General features: G+C 36.4%; 3 protein-coding genes across 5 annotated transcripts; all 3 read right to left on the bottom strand.

Moving 5' to 3' along the window:
* Positions 1-6: 6 nt before the first annotated feature.
* Positions 7-513, bottom strand: LOC133287770 (uncharacterized). The gene has a single exon (XM_061485436.1). It carries the CDS (start codon positions 497-499, stop codon positions 137-139), a length of 363 nt encoding a protein of 120 aa, XP_061341420.1. The 5' UTR covers positions 500-513; the 3' UTR covers positions 7-136.
* A 307-nt stretch (positions 514-820) lies between these two features.
* On the bottom strand, positions 821-5399 carry LOC133287805 (UNC93-like protein 3). Of its 3 annotated transcripts, XM_061485485.1 has the most exons (11): positions 5016-5399; positions 4692-4855; positions 3850-3913; positions 3650-3763; positions 3505-3549; positions 2737-2993; positions 2527-2617; positions 2145-2257; positions 1920-2043; positions 1411-1591; positions 821-998 (listed from the first exon to the last, which is right to left on the bottom strand). In XM_061485485.1, exons 1-11 carry the CDS (start codon positions 5181-5183, stop codon positions 991-993), a joined length of 1329 nt encoding a protein of 442 aa, XP_061341469.1. In that variant the 5' UTR covers positions 5184-5399; the 3' UTR covers positions 821-990. The 3 variants fall into 3 exon arrangements, with proteins under 3 accessions (XP_061341469.1, XP_061341468.1, XP_061341470.1); XM_061485484.1 differs by lacking the exon at positions 821-998 and having other exon boundaries at positions 1171-1591; XM_061485486.1 differs by lacking the exon at positions 821-998 and having other exon boundaries at positions 1171-1591; positions 4692-4849.
* A 2374-nt stretch (positions 5400-7773) lies between these two features.
* On the bottom strand, positions 7774-14588 carry LOC133287812 (eukaryotic translation initiation factor 3 subunit A-like). The gene is made up of 14 exons (XM_061485495.1): positions 14475-14588; positions 13867-13943; positions 13289-13770; positions 12552-12767; positions 12078-12446; positions 11947-11976; positions 10935-11162; positions 10676-10837; positions 10129-10350; positions 9827-10033; positions 9544-9750; positions 9255-9335; positions 8774-8975; positions 7774-8512 (listed from the first exon to the last, which is right to left on the bottom strand). The coding sequence occupies exons 2-14, from the start codon at positions 13910-13912 to the stop codon at positions 8067-8069; spliced, it is 2898 nt and encodes a 965-aa protein (XP_061341479.1). The 5' UTR covers positions 13913-13943; positions 14475-14588; the 3' UTR covers positions 7774-8066.
* Between the last annotated feature and the right edge of the window lie 1861 nt (positions 14589-16449).

The following is a 16449-nucleotide window of genomic DNA, read 5'->3' as shown; positions in this document are numbered from 1 at the left end:
GCAAGTAAAGTTTAATCCCAAAGTTACAAGCCGCTTAACATAAAACTGGATCACCTTGCATGTTTAGCGCAGCTTTTATTTTTAAGTATCGCTTGAAAATCTGATTCTAAAAGGAATACCAAAGTTAATGTGCATCTCAACGAGTTAGATCATGCTCCCACAACCCCACAGCTCGCACCAAGCAAGCAGAAGCGGCTACAATTACCGCCGCAAAGATAGGTGGAACGAATAGATCAATCTTGGACTTCATGAACAGATGAGCAGGAAAACAGAGAATGTCACCTGGAACATCCAAGGGCATTCTAATGTAACCATCAGTGTTGCACTTCTGAGAGAAAGAAGAGGAAGGTGATATGGCGGAGACAAAAGCCAACTGTGTTGACAAAGATGCCACTGCCACCGTCAAGGTTAGTAGCGTTACCCAAGTGACAGCATAAGTTAGTATAGGCCATGAGGTTGTGAGGTGCAAACGGACGAAGTTAGAGAGCCAGAGAGACATTGTGGGAAGCTCTGGGATGGTAGGAGGTAGATGAATGAAAATCGTTGGTGTTTTGGGTGGGCAAATTTCTTTTTTATATAAACAGGACAGAGAAATAGGTGCAGAATTACCTAATCATAACTACTTTTTGAGGATGTTGGTGATTTTGGTTTGGTATACGATGGACCAATGAGGGTTGAAGTGGAGCATGACTTGAGTGTCATATGATGGCTGTGCTGACCAAGTTGTGAGGCTTAGAATTAGTCATTTTTAGAGCGTGTTTTATAGGTTCCCTTTAATTAAGACCGGAGACTTGAAAAAGACTCCACAACTTTAAATATTATAATGTACACGTCGAAATATGGTAATTGGTGGGATAGTTGTTTCGGCACTACAATGCACAAAGGTCAAAACGGAACACTACTTTCCGCATTTCATTGTCATACCCGAGCTGAACACTAACCAGCAATACAACCTCCACTGCAGGTCACATATATTGATTTGAGACAGATTCAATAACCTACAAAATTATTATTAGTGTGTGTGAATTTTGAGCGCATGGATACTATTACTTACGAGCTGAGAACTGTCAATCAAAAACTCTATATACATTAAAGTAATAAAAAAATAAAACACTTTTAATGTTATCTTGAGTTTTCAATTACTTATAATAGGCACTGAAAATTCCATTACTGATTCAGCCAGAGTTTTTTTCCATTTAACGATTGTCTAGGAATATTCTTTAGTAAATAACAAAGTATAACCAAGTGAGCTTATAAATTATAACGGTCACAATTTACAGCTCATTCAACTGAAGGAAATGTCAACATAAAATAAGACTTAGTTCGAATTGAATGAATTACAGGCAAGAAGGCACAGCATATATAAAAATCTATTATGCTTGCAGTTGCGGCAACATTAAATTCACTCACTGGTGGAGGGTGATGATGCCTTGGCGACCTTGAGAGATAGCCATAGAAAACTGCCGAATGAGAAGCATAATGAAGCAAGCATAATCACAAGCACTGCCTCGAACGAGATGTGCGGGGCCAAAAAGAACATGATAGCAATTGTAGCGCTTTGCCATATCTTTAGCTGTGCAAAAGCCCCTTCCTGCACCGGAAAGCAACATAGACTTGGCATTAGAGGCAACTTTAACTAATAATAAGTACAAGCTCAATGAATAGATACCAGGGATGGAGAAAAAGAATCAAGCAAAAAGCATGTGCAATATGAGAACAATAATGGGGGATGTCCAATTTGTTAATGAAGTTTCTTGCCCGGGTAATCAGATTAGAGACACGAACTAGAATAACTCAAAACAAAACAGTCCGACCTCAATAAAGTAATGGAGAAGCAAAGTAAACATGACAATATTACATGATTTGAAACATTTTAATCCATCTTTAGGGTAATAAAGAGAAAGATGACTTTTGTGTACCGTGTCATGCTTAAATAGCATTCCAATCAAAGCATTGAGCTGCGTCATTAAAACTCCATCACCAATGCCCAATAAAGCAGCCAAAAAGAGTAGGTATAGAGTACCAAGCAATCCGCTAGTTACGCTGCATCAGGAGTGGCAAAGAAAGATAAAGGCAAGATGGGATTACAGGAGGGAAGATAATATCCATAAACTTCAGTCAAAGAAAGGTAAATTATTGCTGACCTGAAATCTAGCAACAGTAAGATGAATACAACTGCCTGAGCAAAAGCTCCAACAGAAACTATTGATGTAATAGAAGTGAGACCGGAGGTGAGACGACCAGCAGCCAGGGAACACTACATATTTAAAGAAATTAAGAAAAAAAAAAGAAGTTCCCACAAGAACGTATTTTTATGAGGCAGGGCTCCATATTTTTGAAGGGAAAAAGCAGAATATGGCAGTTTCCTTGTATAGATATTGGCAATAGTTGCTCCAGACATTTCAAATAAATAAATTAAATAAATGAATGAAGAACATAAGAGAGATGCTCCTTAGGATGATGCAATCTAGTTCTTTGAGCAACCACCAAAGGTAAAGAACTACAGTTCTGCATTCCAATACTTACTATTCCATCAAAAGCCCCGTACGCTGCCATCGCACTTCCCACACCAGAAACACCAAGTGTAGGCGTTACAACATGTTTGGTAAATTCAGCCCTATGAAAGAGTAATTCATTAACAAACAAGAAATAATGGACATGAAAGGACACCAGATATAAGATAACCATTATCGGAAGATCGTGAGGATGAATGCCTTATAATTCATAAGAAATTACCATACAAATGCTTGTTGTAGACCTGAATATGCAATAAGGGGTATGATCAACAACATCTTTACATCAGACAATGCACTGGTAAGTGATCTAGATAGAGACTTCAGGGACGAATGTACACCAGCATCAGCACCTGAAAGCTCAGATTCACCCTTACTATTACTACTACGTTTAGACAAGAAGCACATTAGTATTGCACCAAAGGTCATAACGCAAAGGAATACAACAAACAATAAAGTTGTGCCCTTGGTACTTCCCTCCTGCAGTGATGAGAAACAAAATCAAATCCTAATAATGTGTAAAATAATTTAAATCAAAACTTGAAACTTGTTCGTATGTGAGATAAGCATATTTGATGAAGGATAAAAGGAAAAACCCAGCTCAAATTTACATTTCCATTAAATCTTTTGCATACTGTACAAATTAGAAAATTAAAAAGAAAATAGGGAAAGGGAAATGCTGAATTACGGTGTGAACACCATGAGCCTTATTGGCAAACCATTACAAGTAGTTTAAAATTAAAACAAGATGAATATTAGACATATAGTTGTCTATCACCAGTTAAGTGTTTTTTTCAATAGAAGAATACTATATCAAGTTAATTGAATTGAATTCAATAAAATTTGGACCAAGGGTTCTGTCAATCATAAAGTTAGTTTTCTATTTTCTGAATATGTCATAAGCGGCAATTCTTTATTCTTAATAGCTATCAAGGAAGGGGTAAGCTTGAACAATATCATGAACTGATAGTTAAAACAAACTACCACATACCTGCCCATCACTTAGTAGAGCAAATGTGATAAGATTTCCAATAAACTGCAAAACAGGTTTTTTTAAATCAATTTTAAATTCTAATTTTTTATTTAAAGAAACAGAAACAAAAAAGCCGTCTTGAGTAAGAAAATAATATGATCACCTGGTGTAATGCATACACAGCCCAGAATTCCCCATTGAAGTCACCAATTACGGCACCTTCATGCAAGTTGTAATCTGTAGCATGACTGCGTGCAGTGGAAGTGAGATATGTTCCCTGACAGGTGAAACTAAGAATAGTAAAGATAAAAGTGACTTATGACAATTTGAAGGAACTACAGAACCTTGAAATGTTACATGTACCTGCCCAACCCATATTATTGAAGCACAAAACCCAAGATACAAAGAGGCCGGAACCAGTGTATACCTGCAGGAAGAATCGCTCAATGGTAAAGGAAATACATACTATGTCAGAATTATTTCAGCATATATAGTCATAAAGTAAAACAGAAATAATGGTCAGATATAAGAGTATAACTACGAACCCGCATCATCAACAACCATAAATGATGCTCAACCTTTGAAAAAATAAGTACAAGGTAGATTTTGGTCCCAATAGTTGTCACTCATTTGGGTTTCGGTCCCTTTTGTATTTTTTGGTGTAGGTCTCTATAATTTCTACCACTAAGATTTTGGTATATCAGGAGTTAATACATTAATGAATTAAACTAAAGGGAATAATTCTCCATGGAAAATAAGGATCATTTACTTCTGATGAATAGAAACTACAGAGAATAAAACCCAGAAAAAAAAAAAATATAAATTTTAAGAACCAAAACTCAAATAAGTAGAAACTGTAGAGACTAAGATATACTTTAAACAAAAAATAATAATAGTAATTCATGCATCATAGAATACATCTAATTACAACATGTAAGTGAGATGTTGAGAGTTTAATTCACTTTACATGAGTAAAACACAATATAGTTCAAGTAGCCACTGTCGAATCTACGATTCAACAAGAATTCAATCATTGATTAAGGGGCATATGTTGCATCAGAAAATGTACACTATAAACTTCAACTAATGTCATGCTACTCTCTCAAAACTCAAAAAAACTTCCACACAGACCATTACAGTGCATGTTTATGTTTTCGACAGCAGCAAAGTACATGAACATTCAAAGCAAAATAGCCAGTAATTACCAATTTGGCTTCAAGTTTGCAGCGACGTACAACCAATAACCACTAGTACCAATAATTAAAGCCTTCTTGGACCCGAGAACCCGCACCACCAATGAAGCAATAACAGAGAAAAATGTGAAAGACAAATAAAGGATCCCAAGTGAAGTGGTACCCAAGTCCTGCTCCTGAAATGAAACTCAAACCCAAAAGACCATCACAATTCACCATCTTCCAAAATCACAATCAATTTTGCAACTGAGACCGTAACTTGGGAGTTCAATAACCTTCCTCTTAAACCAAACAGAAAAATAGTAATAATAATAATAAAAAATGAGAGAGACTAACAGTGTTGAGAGTGCTCTGTAAATTTTGAGCAGCTCCATAAGCTAGAAAGATCAAGAGAAACGCCAAGCACAAGATATGAACATCCTTCGCGTGGCTCTTAGGTTGTTGAAGTGGCGAATCGACGGTGACCAGTGGCGTCTCTTCGTCGCGGTGAATCACAGACGCCATTGGTTCTAGTTCTCGATCCAGTTGAAGGATCGATAGCTATAAGAAAAAGAAAAAAACGAAAAAAAAACCTAGAAATTTGCTTGCGTCAGGACGTTGACATCCAAACGAATAATTTGCCGGCCACAACTTCGCACGCTACGAGACGACGCGTGGAAGAGTTTGAAATACTTGGATAATTTAGTGAATGAAGCATATGACAAACCGTTTGGTTGCCGAGAAAGTGTAGAAAAAGAGATACGCTATGGTAAAGATTCTGAATCTTCTCAAATACAAAAAGAGTGAAAAGTAAGCGACAACAGTTCGTTTGGTTCTAGTCATCTTGATGTTCGGTCGACCTTTTTCTACGTTTCATTTTCAAAAGCTGTATTTCGGAAACATCGTATTCTTGCTGACGTTGCAATTCACCAATTTAGCACCCCGTTGGCATGCCAATGATTTCTTTACCTACTTAGGACGATTTCGAAAATAGAATATATGACTCTATAAGCCAAAATAACAACAAAAATAATAATAACAATCAATATTAATGAAACGAATTTATATTGTTAAACTAACAAATTTGGATATCGATAAATTTAATTTCATAATCGCAAAAATAAAATTACACAATCTAGTAAGTACTTAGCTTAAAACAGACCAAACACTATATCTATATATATTCAAAAGGAGAACAAATACAGTAAATGGGTCTCATATTTACAAAGAGTCTTTCCCTTCCTAGGTTATTATTTTCAAAGTATTTTTAATTCTTACTGCTCCACTATCTCCATTAATCGTGCTCCCAAAACACTCGAGTAATTTATTTTTTTACAATTTACCACAAAGAACAAACCTAATAATAAGTAAATTTAATACTTGATAGTTCCACTAATTTAATGACAAATAACAATAAACAAAAAAGACAGAAAACACAATTTGCCTATGATGATGGCCAAGACACACAGAAAAGAAGCCAAAGAGTTGATGATACCAACTTTATTACCCATCATTCGAATAAGCCTCTCCTCCTTAAGATCCTCCCCTCATGCCGCTGTTTGCTCAGTTCAACCTCTTGCTACATCAAACCATAGTCCGACCCAGTCAATCTAAGACAAAATCTGGTTAAAATGGAATGTTGTACGTGGTGAACATTCAGGTGCAACATGAAGTGAGAAATATGTAAAAGTTAAATTGTTTCCAAGAGAAAAATGAAATGTGAAAGCCAACATCAAAATTATACAAAAACACATATGCTACACCAGCAGACAAGAGAATTCAAAACATACTTGTTGCTCACGCTCATGAAGAATCCTTTCTTCAACTAGGCGCTGTTGATATGCAGCTTAAATAAGGGGAGCAGTCTCTTATCTTTTTGCTCTTTCCAAATAATCCATGGTTTTAGCTTATTTTTTGCAGTTTCTTTTCCATCTCCTGTATTTCCCGGAGTTGTTCAGTCAAAGTCAACTCCATCAAGGTCTGCTTGGTAATTTTCTACTACGGACGGGGGTTATTGTTAACATTTGCAAACCCAACGAATCAGGAATTTAATTGAAGGCAGACTTCAACTTAGCCTCTCTATTATTGGCTTTCGTTTCATTTTCAAAATCTGTATTTTGCAAGGGTTCGATGTTTCTAGCAAATAAATTTATTTCATATTTTTCTTTCTCTTTTTTCTTCTTACATGTTCACATATTTTTTTACATATATAAGAAATAATAAACCCCTTTTACAACCATCTTATTCTTGCTGACGTTATAATTTATTAATTTAGCACAACATTGATATGCCAATGATTTCTTAAAATAAAATTGACTCGTAATTTATATGAAATTTAAAATAAATTCAAGTTAATTCTTTTGAGGGACTTATTTTAAATTTCAAAAAGACTAAATACCTCAAGTCGATTTTTTTTAAGAGATTAAAATAGATCTCGTGATTTTTGTTAAAGATTCAAAAGATACTTTATTCTTATTTTTTTTAATAGAAGATGATACTATAAGCTAAAATAACAACAATAATATTATAATACTATACATAAGAATTATTATTATTATTATTCAACCGATCAATAGCTGTCAATTTACTTTCATAATCGCAAAATAAATTTACAGTCTACCTAGATTGAAAAAATTGGATAGCCCTCATATTATGGATATTGTAAATTTGCTGAATAGATATAATCATATAATTATGAGATTTTAAGAGTTCGGACAAGAACAAAGAATAGAACGTGGAAATTTATATGAACATTGTAAATTATATACGTGATTAGTGTTTCTTACTTTATAGAATTTCTCATTTTATAGGAGATAATTATAATTTTATATCTTACAAATACATAAAAATTATATCCATCAAAATTCAAAACTAATATAAATTAAGCTAGAATGAAATTATGCATTCCATTAACATATATCAACCCATTAAACACATAATATAATACAAACTATCCAAGCCCCTTCACCATTAAACCAAATCTAGTGGCTTAGATATTTGTACTTTTAACCAATGGAAATATGAAATTTCCAAATTAGAACAATACAAGTAAATAAAAACAAGAACTAGTGCAATCATTTTTCACTATTTCCCAACTCATTACCAACAAGCAGAAAAATAGATATGCACTTATGCCGTACTCGTCCAATATGAAATTTCGATTACCATGTCCAATCCACTCGATCATAAATAGAAAATTTTGTTGGCATGCTCCTCAACAGAACCGAGGACTACATAAGCATTGGAAGATAATAAATTTAAGAACTCAGTATCAAAAAGAATTCTACAACTAAAAACAGGGAGAGTACAAAGAGAACTCGACCAAAAGACACGGGTACCAGCACAATCAGGCGTGACCCCCCAACAAGGGCCCCAATGGCATTAGCGACAAATCGGGGCACAAAATGATTAACGATCACGAGTCCTGGAAGATGACCAAGTGGAAGATGACCTTGAACCCCCACCAGAACCAAAAGCGGTTCTTCGATTGTCACTACGCCACCTGTCACCGTCCGGCCTGCTGCTACTGTTACTCCACCTATCTGTTTCAGGAGGAGGAGCCCCTGTGGTTTCAGCTCCTGTTTGCCGGAACTTAGGGACATATTTCCCAGAGGCTGGGGCTGCAGCAGCAGCAGCTGCAGCTGCAGCAGGAGCAGCAGATCCAGGCTCCAATGAACGGGCAGGAGGCTCAGAAGGCTTCAAAGGTGGTTCGGAAGGTCTAGATCCAGACAACAGTGCTTCCCTCCTAAGTCTCTCTTTTTCTTCAAGTTCCCGCTCTCTTTGCCTCTGCTTTTCAGCTATCTCAGCTAACTTAGCTAGGCGTTCAGCCTCATCCTTCTTTCGTCTCTCAGCCTCTGAAGTTCGAAAACACCATAAGTAAATACAAAAGAGAAGACAGGTTACTAGATTGTGTGTAAAAGATGGCAATAAGCATTTACTGACGAAGAATGAAATGTAAAAGGTGAAATTGAAAAACAAAATCATGACAACTTTGGTGGAATTTAAAACACATTCAACCTGCTCGGTGAAATCCTTAAATACTAAAAAGATCTGAAAAAGCAAGTTTAGTCATTGAAATGTTTCTGCACAGACAGAGTATATAAATAAATAATTACCTTCACGCTTACGAGCTTCTTCCTCCTCACGCACTTTTTGTTGTCTCTCATCTTCCAACTTCAGATAAAACTTTAACTTCCTCATTTTTTCCCTCTCCTGTTTCCTGGACTGTAAAATCCTAGAGATCCTCTCCTCCCTTTCTCTCCTCAATCTGCTAAATTCAGCTTGGCGCAGACTGACAACTCTCTCTTGATATATCTCCTGCATAGTAGCAGTCAATATCATGACAAAAATATCAGCCAAAGTGCAAGGCTGGGAAGGAAAAAGGGCAATCCTAATAATAGGTAAATTTAATACTTGATAGTTCCACTAATTTTATAACAAATAACAATATTTGATAATCAAAAAAGTTCCTCACATGTCCTAGCTCATAATATCCCCCAAAAAAGTTTCCAATAAACAAAAAGACAGAAAACACAATTCGCCTATGACGATGGCCAAGACACACAGTAGAGAAGCCAAAGTGTTGATGATACTAACTTTATTACCCATCATTCGAATAAGCCTCGCCTTCTCCTTAAGATCCCCCTCATGCTGCTTTTTGCTCTGTTCAACATCTTGCTGCATCAAACACAGTCTAACCCAGTCAGTCTAAGAATAAATCTGGTTAAAATGGAATGTTGTAGGTGGTGAACATTTAGGTACAACATGAAGTGAGAAATATGTAATAGTTAAATTGTCTCCAAGAGAAAAAAAAAAAAATGTGAAAGCCAACATCAAAATTATAAAAGAACCATGCTACTCCAGCAAACGAGAGAGTTCAACATACTTGTTGCTCACGCTCATGAAGAATCCTTTCTTCTACTAGGCGCTGCTGATAGGCAGCTTCAATAAGGGGAGCAGCCTCTTCTCTTTTTGCTCTTTCCAAATAATCCATGGTTTTAACTAATTTTTGTAGTTTCTTTTCCATCTCCTGTCTTTCGCGGAGTTGTTCAGTCAAAGTCAACTCCATCAAGGTCTGCTTGGTCATTTTGTCCTACAGATTGGGATTATTGTCAACATTTGCAAACCCAACAAATCAGGAATTTAATTGAAGGCAGACTTCAACTTACCCCCTCTATGATTGGCTTTTTCCCCTTCTTTTTAATACGCTTTTCAGCTTCCTGAAGCAAAGCTTGAGCTTCTTCGTTTTCTCTTTCCTCTATTTCCCTAAGGATCCTTTGATTTTTTCTCTGCTCATACTCAGTGGCAAGCCTTCTTTGTTCTGCTTCTTCAGTTATTTTTTGCAGTCTTAACCTCTTCGACTCCTCCTCACGTTCCTTCAAATATAAATGTTAAAGGAAGTTTAATCATTTTAAAAATCATCAACTCCCAATACACAAATTAACACTAATTCATAAGATTAAGATTATACCATTTCAAGAAGATGTCGTTCTTGCTCTTCTTTCCTCTTCTCAATAATCGATTTTCGAGCAAGAAGCCTCTTGTGTTCTTTGGCCACAACCTCAGTCAACGTGGGAAGCAAAGCTCCAATTTTTGATGGCTTCCTATCTGGAGGATAAATCATTTGTCTTGCCTTATTCAATTGTTCAGCAAAATTGGCCAAGTGATCCCCTAAGCCATCAGACTCGAGACTCTGTAATAGAAATCAAGCAATTGTCGTCAAAACAATTGGTAAATTGAGACCGACGCAGTGCTGACATACAACTAAAACTTTATTTTTCAGAAACCACCCATTTCCAACTCAGCCCCAGCAAATATTATGTTAACAGCTGATTCTAGACATTTCAGAATGTTAACCAAAGAACTCTATTTGTATATTACAGGGTATAGTGATTCAGCTGAAACACAATCGATCAACAAACCCGTGTATTCCTAGATAACAAAACATTCCAGAAACATTCCTACAGCATCGTAAAGTTTAGAGAAAGACAACCACACCAAAATGGAGGAAAACATACCATTTTGGAAAAAATTACAACATTTTCCATGTGGTCAACTTTCATTGACACAAACTTCTGCTTAACAGCATCCACAGAAATCTTTTCCACCACCGAAAAATCAAAGAAAGGAATCATCCCAGATAAGGTCTCAATCTTCATTGTCTGGTACACATTAGAGACCTAGAAGACCAAGAGGCCACAAGTTAACAAGCATAATCATAGCTAAGCAGAAGAAAAACAATTTACATAAAGAAATGAGCAAAAAATGAAAATGCACCTGCTGCAGCAACCTCAAGGTAGCTAGTTTTTCCAGTGCTGGAACATATTGAGACAATTGCACCTCTGGAACAGATGAAGCAGTGGAAAGCTTACCCCCTAATTTTGCAATTTTATTTAACAAGGGAAGCACTTTTAATGCAAGATCCGAGGGAAGAAATTCATGTTCCAAAAGATGGTAAATGTCCTTCACTTCCTGAGTTACACAAGACATCACACCCTTGGATGCCTGTAATGAACGCAAAGATACAAACTTTAGACTAATTCTAACAACATTAGTTGACAGTTTGCATTTAACTTTGCAGTAGTCATGGTTACACATACCACACCCAACCTGCAAACCTAATAATCAATGGGCTAGACGCTATACATAAGTCTTACAATTAAAGACAACGAGATTAAGAAAACGATAATGATGGAACAAAAATAAATGAGTGTTGACATCAAGTGAAAATGACTAAAACATGATTGCCAAAGCAGTTACAGAGAAAGCCTAATCAACAAGCATCATCATCAGTTTACTATGGAAGGTTTTTAACTGATTAGATCATTTATGCACAACATACATCCACATAATATTAAGGTAAAATAAAAATACATTATTCAGAATTCAGAAATTGTTAGAATATTAAGATTCTCATTGTTTTAAGAGCCTTGCTATGTCAGTAGCGTGCATTGGGCTGAAATTGTACTATTAGTAGTTATGCTAAACTAGAACATGATCTAGAATATTAACATAAATAGGAGCATCAGGTTACTGTTTTCCCATTAATAATATTTTATATCATCTCCATCTCCTTTTCCATCTAATCCCTATAATATCAGGTGTCATAACAGTGAAGGTATATTGAGCTTAAAATAATTACCATGCAATGATGCAACAAATATTCACAAGCAGGAGAAATGCAAAGATCAATAGCTGTGATGTGTGTTTCAAATAATGCAAGTCATAATCGAAGCAACCAATGCAGATTAATAGAAGCAACTTTAAAAAAAATGAAAAGATAACTTACCAGTTCAGCAAGAAGTGATGACCTTGAGAGCTGGGGGCAGCCAAAAAAGGAAACAGAAAGCAAATAGTAAGATTTAGAAAACAAACATCTATAAGCTACCTTGGGTGTACAATTGAGGGAAAGTATTGTACCACTTCTCGGCTTTCAGGTTTAGTTTCAAGATTAAAGCCAATGAGATTAGCCATCCTCAAATTTCTCTCCTTTTCATGCTCCAGTTCTAAATGAGATGCACCATGAGTGCGATTATGAGGAGGCACTGAAAGTGCAGCCAGAACAACAGATGACGCTATTAATTGCAAATCCTTCTGACTCAGATTCTTATTGAAGCTTTTTTGTAATAAAAAAAGCCTGAACCATGCATATGCATGATATAAATAACTTGATGATATCCAAAATATTTCTGTCAGCTTAGCATAGTAAACAACCATCAAGGATGACTTGGGCGTTTTCTTGACCAAGCACATTAGTCCATGTATATCTTCCACAGATCGAAAGGCTTCCTGCATGCAGACACAAATTGTCAATTTGTATTCTCCATCTATGCCTTATGCATTAACAAAAGAAACATGTAATGGATGCACAAAGAAGAACAAGAAATTGCCAACCTGCCAGAGTTCAAGTTCAGTGGCAATTTTCAGCTGCTCAAATCTTGTATCGAGATAAAGTTGCAAGCTTTCCGGAGCTGAAAGATCTGGTCTGTCTCGTTGGTCCCGATATTTATTAAGATTGGCTAAATGGTTTCTTATGATTTCGCATAGTCTTCGGAACTCCGTTGTTCGCTTATATTGTTTACAAAACTGGAAAGCTCGATGAGCTGTCATCTGCACATGGCATTAGAGACTATTATATGTTCAACATAAAATACAAGTATACACCCTCAAACAATCATTCTTTACAAGAAAGCATAAAACAATATAAAATGACAGAGAACAGTAGTAACAACTTAAAAAATAATAATAATATATCGCCAAAACCAAACAATTAACTACTACTCATTAGGAATACCTGCCACAGTTAAATGTCTAGATTTACTCACACTGTAAAATTCCAAAACACTGCAAAATTAAGTCTTCATAACAAGGAATATGAAAACTTGATAATGCCACAATGGCATATATTTTCTTGTCTCTCAAGACCAGACAGAGAGAAAGAGAGAAATAAAACAGTTCCACAATAAATTATAAACAACAAATAGCTAGTGCAACTCAAGCACCACTTCATAATAAAACATAGATATAAAAAATATTGATTGCTTAAGATCTGTATTTTTTGAGTTACACATATACATATGAAGCAACTATGACACCAACAGGTTGTAAAGAGTCAGAAGAAGAAAGATTACAGCATATAAGGCTTCCAGTTTTGAGTTGTTCCGTAAAATTTCAAGCACTGTCCTGTATGTTTCCCAAAGAAATTTAAACCATGGGGTGACAAGTTCCCGATCAGATCTGTCCTTTCCTTTCTCCCCACTGACATAGCTTAGCATCAAATCCTCTGGCCTTTTATCTGCCTCTAAATCATCAACATCAAGGGCTTCTTCTAATGCCTGTGCCTGGCTACGGGCTTGTTCAGCTTTCTCAGTTGAGAGGTGCATGAAATGCTTGATCACCTCCTCCAGCGAACTAACATTCACTTGCTGACATATGATCCGATACTGAATGAGCCCATCCTTTGCAAACCGCCCTTTACGCATGTCTACACACAGTTCTACATACTTGAACATGATCCTTTCGAGTGTCTTCTGCCATGCTCTGTATCTTTTTGAAGTAATAAGGTCATGAAGTGTCTGCAAGGCATCCTGCTTCTGCCCCACAGTGATTAATTCTGTATAATGAATTTTACACAGGAAGATTCAATTGCATCATTATATATATCATGAACATAAATCACAAAGAGTAAATAATAATCTCTTGAACTAACCTTCCGCCCTTTTGAGTGCATTCTCAGGCTTCAAGAATGAAGTCATATTAAGAATTCACAAGAATCAGGCTTCCCTGCTGAAACATATATTAAAAAAATTATCAGTAAAATCAAAGAAAAATAAATAAAATTATGGCCCGAAACAAAAAATACAAGACGACAACTAAAGTAACACTATCTACATAATGGTACACATAACACAGTTCAGGCGATTGGAATCACGCGAAATTGTCTCTGTTGCTTAACTGAGCAGGAATAACCATAAATGACAATACTGTTATATTAACGTTCGACAAAAATTTAGATTCACAAATACGAGAATTGAATCAGCCTATACAAAAGCCAATAACCGTTTCATCAGCAGATAAAATCAAGAATTGAGCATCACTAAAACAGGAAAGACCATTACTGGTGTAAGAACCAAGTAGAACAAGCAATGATTGACGATAATCAGGATCTGCCAAATCCACAAATTGAAAGGTTGTTTTATCGTGCGTTGCCCTCACTGGCGAACGCGTACAGTCACACAAAGGCCTAGGGTTTCAAAAGTGAGGGAAAAAAAAGATATAGAGAGAGATGGAAAAGATAAAAAAGAAGGAGGCGTGAACCTGAGAAGAAGATCGTTGGGAATGGCCGCAATCCTTGTTCGAGTAGCGCCGTGGTTACCCTAGAAGACAAGGTGAGAGAACACTAGCGAGTGTAGTGCCTATTCTAAATCGTAATATCAAGGCTGGGAATTGAGCAATCTATTCTAACAGGCTCTTTTCATTTATTGGGTTGGGACGGTTTGGGCTCATTTTTATTTATAACTAACGATTTTTGTTATCTAGATATGTAAAGGACCCGGCCCATTAGTCCAGTTTCTTTTATTCTTTAATAAGTTATCACCCTTCAAAACTCAAGTTATCACACCTTCGTTTGGATTAACGAGGTTGCCTCGTTCCTGGATAAGGGGAAATAAGTCAGTCTATGAATAGATTATGAAGAAAATAGACATAAGTTTTTGAAAATGTCTAATTAAAAAGTATATTATTAGGATTTTTAATATATATCTTTGTCAAACACAGAATATTAGGATTTTATGTTCATTATAATTCAAACAATATATAAAAGAAGAAGGTCGACGAAGAATGTATGTTGTAAGTTTATTAGTTCAATTTCAAATTGAAGACGTGAGTGGATACATTATTTAGAGATTAAATACATGTTTATCGTCACTGATATGGTTAACTCTAATGGAGATTGGAATTATGATTCTTTAAGCCTTTGGTTCCCGAGAGATGTCATTGATATTTTTCGCGGGACATTAACTTCAGGTGTAAATGATGGTCCTGACAGCAAGTATTGGGATCTTGATGGTGAGAACACCATAACAGTAAGGGCGATCTATAAGGCTCTTGTTGGCCAAGAGTTAATCTCGGGTTTGGCTGATGGTAGATGGCAGTGGGTGTGGGATTGGAATGGTCCTCAAAGAATCAAGTTGTTTACGTGGAAGGTTTGCCACAAAAAGCTCTTCACTCGAAGTAGGACTGCTCTTTGGGGGACTGGCACTGAATCGTGTCCTATTTGTAGGGAGGAGAGTGAAACCTTGTTACATGCGATTCGGGACTGTCATGAGGCTAAGTCCGTTTGGTCTCATTTTGTGCCTTCGGACAAGTTTGCAAACTTCTTCTTTGGTGATGTTGATCATTGGTTATCGGTTAATATGGACATGGATAAGCATGAGATTACGAATGGTTGGAGGAATTTGTTTTTTGTTATTTGTTGGAAAAATTGGAAGTGGCGTAATGAATTGGTGCATGGCTCGGCTTTTCCTTGCTTAAATGTGAGGAAAGGGATTATTTGCAGCTCTGTGAGGGACATTAACAATGCTTTAGCTAGTGCTCAGGAGAGGCTTCCAGTAAAGTTTTCAATGAAGATGGACATTACTTGGCAATATCCAACAGATGGGTCAGTAAAAATTAACATAGATGGTGCAGCTAGAGGTAATCCTGGCCTAACTGCTTGTGGGGGTTTGATTCGTAATTCTCAAGGGAGATGGCTGGGGGGTTTTGCTTACAAATTGGGGGTTTGCTCTTCTTTTAAGGCTGAGCTCTGGGGTGTTCTTCATGGTTTGGAGCTAGCTTGGAACGAAGGATTTCGTAATATAATCATTGAGAGTGATTCATTAGTGTGATCACTGTGCTCACCAAGTCTGGTGTAGCAGTCCGTGAGTGTCATCTGATTGCTCGTATACGGACATGGATCAATAGGAGTTGGTCAGTTACTTTGATGCATACTTATAGAGAGAAACGTCGTCTGTGCTGATTGGTTGGCGAATTTTATTCTGGATTCGGATGATTCCATTACTTATCAGTTTTGGAGGGATCCTCCTCCTGGCATTCTTCATCTTCTCCGTGGTGACTTGTGTCAGTAGGTCAAGGGAAGTGAGGTGTAGGATTTAGTTTCGGTTTTGGTTGTCTTTGTTGTTCTTTTGGCTTAGGCCTTCTGTTTACCAAAAAAATAAAAAGTACATGTTTATCGTCAACTCTATATAACTTTGATAAAAAAAAACAATGAAACACATAATTAATCATGAAGGAA

This window comes from Gastrolobium bilobum, unplaced genomic scaffold, assembly GCF_033153095.1.
Source record: "Gastrolobium bilobum isolate Gb01-03AN ecotype WA unplaced genomic scaffold, APGP_CSIRO_Gbil_v1 utg7986, whole genome shotgun sequence".
In the NCBI taxonomy this organism is placed as follows: Eukaryota; Viridiplantae; Streptophyta; class Magnoliopsida; order Fabales; family Fabaceae; genus Gastrolobium; species Gastrolobium bilobum.
The sequence above is the reverse complement of the archived record's forward strand: the minus strand, read 5'-3'. Positions and strand labels throughout refer to the sequence as shown.

Excerpts from the sequence above, each read along its gene's own strand:
- LOC133287805 (XM_061485485.1), bottom strand. The coding sequence starts at position 5,183 with ATGGCGTCTGTGATTCACCGCGACGAAGAGACGCCACTGGTCACCGTC. Across the intron at positions 2,618-2,736 it reads CTACAACAAGCATTTGTATG|GGCTGAATTTACCAAACATG; the intron begins GTAATTTCTTAT and ends ACTCTTTCATAG. Across the intron at positions 2,044-2,144 it reads TTACTGTTGCTAGATTTCAG|CGTAACTAGCGGATTGCTTG; the intron begins GTCAGCAATAAT and ends CTCCTGATGCAG.
- LOC133287812 (XM_061485495.1), bottom strand. The coding sequence starts at position 13,912 with ATGACTTCATTCTTGAAGCCTGAGAATGCACTCAAAAGGGCGGAAG. Across the intron at positions 12,768-13,288 it reads AACTGGAAGCCTTATATGCT|ATGACAGCTCATCGAGCTTT; the intron begins GTAATCTTTCTT and ends TGCCATGTGCAG. Across the intron at positions 11,163-11,946 it reads CATCACTTCTTGCTGAACTG|GCATCCAAGGGTGTGATGTC; the intron begins GTAAGTTATCTT and ends CGTTCATTACAG.
- LOC133287770 (XM_061485436.1), bottom strand. The coding sequence starts at position 499 with ATGTCTCTCTGGCTCTCTAACTTCGTCCGTTTGCACCTCACAACCTCA.